The following is a 5160-nucleotide window of genomic DNA, read 5'->3' on the forward strand; positions in this document are numbered from 1 at the left end:
AACTGTTCTGGAACAGTGTTGTAAATACAACTTAACCACTGATTTCTAGTCATGTCCATTTTTGGAAGGCCAAACAAAGTAGATTCGCTTTCACAACGAAACAGCGTCACACACCTTGAGTGAGCAGAGGCCGGGGGATAAAGTGAGGAACGGCCGACGGGCTGAATGAGCAGAGGCGGCGGATTCGACAAAGCAGCAACAATACTACAGCCAGAATAAAAGTTACGCCTTCTTTTTTGCTTCAACATTTGGCGGCGTTATGCAAATCTTCCCACATAGTGATGTAGATATGTGGGGGCGTGTTAGAACGAGCCGTTTTAGGTAGGCGTGGCTGACTCTTAACTTTTATAAAGAATATCTCTTTGGATTTGAGACTTTAGTCTTTGCAACTTTACAGATCTTCTTTATGCACCAAGAGCTTGTAACACTCCAAAGAGAAAGGAAAAATTTAAACCGCATCATATGACCCCTTTAAATATTTGTTAAATAAATTAAATTAAATTAAACATTATATATTCATTATACATTTCTACATATTAAAAATATAAATATACAACGTTTCTAAATATGCAGTGTGTATAGACCTTAGATTGTTTCTGTTTTCTGTCTCAGGTGCTGGCGTACCTCAGTTCCAGCCCATTGCCTTGAATTCTGGCTCACGTATCCAGCTCCTGGAGAAGGGCTCTCTGCTCATAAAACACGTCCTGTTGATTGTGATGTGATCAGATTGCTATAAATAGACGTATTATATCTAAATGTTCTTTTTGTTTGGTCTGTGCCACTCTATCTAAGGAGTGTGTGTGTGCGTGTGTGTCTGGGCCCAAGGGTCTTCTGCCCTGTTGACTGCTGTGTATACGGTATTGTGCTCCTTGGTGAACTGTTTATTTGTTGAGCAGGCAGAGACTTACATCCCCTCAATTAAACCCACTACACAGCATTTTTGCCCACTCTGGCATGAGGAGAAGACCAAACCAACAGAGCAGTGCCACTAGTAGCCTATTCGCATTATGTCACTTTCCTTTTGTCTAAACATCACTACCCATTTAGATCAGCAAAAATTAACTACTGAAAATTGAAAATTAAATAAAGACTGTATTTTTCCTTACAGTGAAAATGATTTGAGACAGGGTCTGTCAAGATTCCTCCATAAAAGTTGTCTATCATCTCTTGTGTTTTGCGTTTTGCATCATGTGAGCAGCCCAAGACAAAGCCTTGGGGAACACCAGAATTTATTTAATTTTATTTGTGCTCTGTCCCTTTAAAAGAAAATAGTAATTTACAGATGGAATGGTCAAAAATTTGTTTAAATTACCCTGAATCTCAAGGGCAGTATATGGTCATAATGAAAACAATATTCTGATATTCCCCTGATGCATACAGTATTTATATGGACTAGTGCTATTGAATCTGCATTATTTAAATCTTCAGACAAATATAATCTCTCTCAGTTTCTCAATGTTTTTTTTTTTACAGTAAAAATATGTAACATCCCTAAAAACTATACATTAAAAAAATAATTTCGGTCATTATTTCTTCAACTCCGGTGAGACAAGTGTGTGAGTAAGTGAGTCAGATGCTTAAGTCCAATTTTTTTATTCAATCAGTTGATTCATTCAAAAGAGCAGACTCAAAAGAACATGATTCATGATTCAGATAGTCTTGCTTCTCTCATGGACTCTCATAAATGCACCAAAGAGAGCTAGAGGGGATGTCAAGATTTTCATGAACTAGGATTTACATTTTTGTAAACTTTTCTCACACAATTACTAAGAAAAATACATTTAATATACCTTGCATTATTTTGTTCTTCTGCTTTTCACTTCGTTATAGTGCACTATTCAATTTTGTCATTTTGTAAAAGAATGTTGTCTCTTATGAAAAATTGCTTGTGATTTTCCTCATTTGTATGTGTGTGTGTTTAAGATAATATGACTTATTAGTAGATATTGATTAGCAGATATAATATGAATCATTTAGCAGATGTTTGGATAAAAACATCTGCTAAATGATTCATATTATATCTGCTAATCAATATCTACTAATAAGTCATATTATCTTAAACACACACACACACACACACACACTATATGTATTAGTGAATTTATTTTCAGTGTAGGATTAATGTGTATTTTAAAAATATAGACAGACTTAGTGATGTTCAGTTAACAGTCATTAAGCTTGATAGAAAAGGTGTTTTGCTTCTTGTTTTCATTTATCATCTCTCTCCTTGTGTGGGTCTGGTGGCACTCCCTCGCCTTCAGTATCAGAGAGAGCACATGCTCAGACTGTGACCAATTGTGCAAGAAAAAGGGGGAATTGCTTCAGCATGGCAGCCTGCTGCACTCCACCAACCACACACACACACACACACACACTCATGCTGCCCCTCCCAATCCAGAGAATATACCTCACTCCATTGGCCTGCACAGAGAAGGCAATGAGTGTGTGTGTTTGTGAGAGAGAAGGGGGTAGATGGCCCACTCAGGCGTGGCAATGTGACGAGGTGGCCTAGTTTCCCAGGGTGCCCCTGTACTGGTGATAAAATGAGGGCTGAAATTGATTATATACACCCAGAGTTGCTGCTGCAACCTCTGTATTCATACGGCATGATATGCCATACACACTAATCATATTCAACATGGCCATCAAAGTGGAAAACACAAATGGAGTTATCATAGTTAATTCACACCCAGCCGTAAATACTGGTCCAAATTGCCTAGAATATTTTAAGGCTCAGTTGCTGTGTGCACACTGAAAGAATGCAAATGATGTGTGATTACAATGTTGTAATTTTTACAGTTTTACACACTGTATAAAAATATAAATATTTACCTTTTTGGCTCCAAGGTCATTGACTGTTCAGCCACTATAATGAGTCTCTGAATCGCCATCAGAAGATCATCTTTCATGCTTTTTAACCCGTGTGCGTCTCTAAACTCCACTTATATGCTTCATTGAACTGACAATAAAGACCATTAAAGGCTACATATGCGCCACGCTCTGACTCATCTTTTGTTTGTGTGTGCGTGTGTGTAGAAAGAGAGATAAATATTATTTGCATGCTTGCCTTGATTACTTTCTTGTTTAAATGTGATGCTTTTCTTTCAAGACAGTAGCTGAACATTTTTGACCCAGGTTTTGGTAGATCACACACACAAAAATAGCTACATTTCTGAGAATCATGGATTTTTGAACAGTAGCAAATTAATGTTATGTGTGTCAATAGAGAGGAAGATTAAAATTTCTACACAGTAAACGGTTATCGTGAAAATTAGTTCTGTCATGACAACTCTCTGATGGTATAGCAAGGTAATGTACATGACAATGTTAATGTGTTTAGTCTTGGCGAAATAGATCTGCTACGCTGCTGCTGCTGCGGCAGAGCAAGTACTGAGACTTGCTACTGCCAATACATCCACAACATTCTGCTGTGAGCATGTAAGAAATACTGCTGCTGCATATATAACATATATGAAATACCCCTCACATAGCATACATGAATCACCCCATAGCAGATCTATACAGGTGGAGCTGGGGAAGGAGGAGGGTTTCTGAAGCACGATGCAACTGCTACGGCAAACACTAGCCAATTATTTGAATGTTGAGCAGCAAGCTCATTGGCTGCTGATACAAAAGGAACAAATCAGCTGCGCCACGTGATGATGATGTAATTTAATCTGATTGAGTTACACCTATCGGACTGCGCCATCTAGAGTTTCATGACAGAACTTTGGATATATTTCTGGAAATACTAGCATTACATTCTTTTTTTAATAATCATATTTATTTATTTACATTTATATTTAGTCATTTAGCAGACGCGTTTATCCAAAGCGACTTACAAATGAGGACAATGGAAGCAATCAAAATCAACAAAAGAGCAATGATATGCAAGTGCTATAACAAGTCTCTGTTAGCTTAATGCAGTACACGTAGCAAGTTTTAGTTTATTTATTTGTTTAAATAATATAATAAATAAAAAGAAAACATAGAATAGAAAAAGAATAGAGCAAGCTAGTGTTAGAGGCCTTTTTTGCTTTTGTTAATTGTATAATAACTAAAAAGAAAACAAATCGATAGAATACAAAAAGATTAGAGAAGCTAGTGTTCGTTTTTTTTTTTTTTTAAGAATAGAATTAGAATAGAGAGCGCTAGAATTAGAATTAGATTAGGTCAAATAAAGATGGAAAATGTGTTTTTATGTATGTGTATTTATTTATTTATTCGCACTTAGTGGGTGCGTTTATCCAAAGTGATTTGTGACATGTATTAATGTATTGACTGTATTAATTCACTCAGTGTATATTGATTTTATCAATTAATGCATACCCTACAAATAGAGCCCTATGACTGCTAGCATTATTCATCAGAGTAGGCTAAACGATATGATAACACTAAATAATTATTGAAAGGATATTTATATAAACATCAGCATTAAATTCCGTCTGAAAAAAACCTTGTGTAACTGTCCAACTGCCAACCTCATCGCTTTATCACAGTGTTATATATTTAATATAATGTCACTTTTCAAAACTGTAAAGTCTTATTTCATAGAATAGCTGTAAAACACATCCATGTTGCTTGTGAAAGATAACATTTACTCACACATGTTGTGAATATCAAACTCTCTCCTGTGCTCCCTGTGGCTTTCCCTGGTTTGTTTAATAATAGTTAGGTGCTGTTCTCTGGGGAAGGAGGAGGGTTTCTGAAGCACGATGCAACTGCTACGGCAAACACTAGCCAATTATTTGAATGTTGAGCAGCAAGCTCATTGGCTGCTGATACAAAAGGAACAAATCAGCTGCGCCACGTGATGATGATGTAATTTAATCTGATTGAGTTACACCTATCGGACTGCGCCATCTAGAGTTTCATGACAGAACTTTGGATATATTTCTGGAAATACTAGCATTACATTCTTTTTTTAATAATCATATTTATTTATTTACATTTATATTTAGTCATTTAGCAGACGCGTTTATCCAAAGCGACTTACAAATGAGGACAATGGAAGCAATCAAAACTCAGTTAGCTTAATGCAGTACACGTAGCAAGAGCAAGGTTTTAATTTATATAATAAATAAAAAGAAAACAGATAGAATAGAAAAAGAATAGAGCAAGCTAGAAGCTAGTGCCTTTTTTGCTTTTGTTAATTGTATA

The 5160-nt window shown here is 36.1% G+C and overlaps 1 protein-coding gene across 1 annotated transcript in view; it reads left to right on the forward strand.

The window, feature by feature from the left end:
* Positions 1-5160, forward strand: part of LOC107655810 (Down syndrome cell adhesion molecule homolog) — a 153800-nt gene that overhangs the window by 109428 nt on the left and 39212 nt on the right. The window contains 3 exon segments of the mRNA XM_074186885.1: positions 613-706; positions 3227-3251; positions 4500-4519. Of these exon segments, the coding sequence (XP_074042986.1) occupies positions 613-706; positions 3227-3251; positions 4500-4519 (139 nt within the window).

Source organism: Sinocyclocheilus anshuiensis, unplaced genomic scaffold (assembly GCF_001515605.1).
Source record: "Sinocyclocheilus anshuiensis isolate Anshui unplaced genomic scaffold, SAMN03320099.WGS_v1.1 scaffold1421, whole genome shotgun sequence".
NCBI lineage: Eukaryota > Metazoa > Chordata > Actinopteri > Cypriniformes > Cyprinidae > Sinocyclocheilus > Sinocyclocheilus anshuiensis.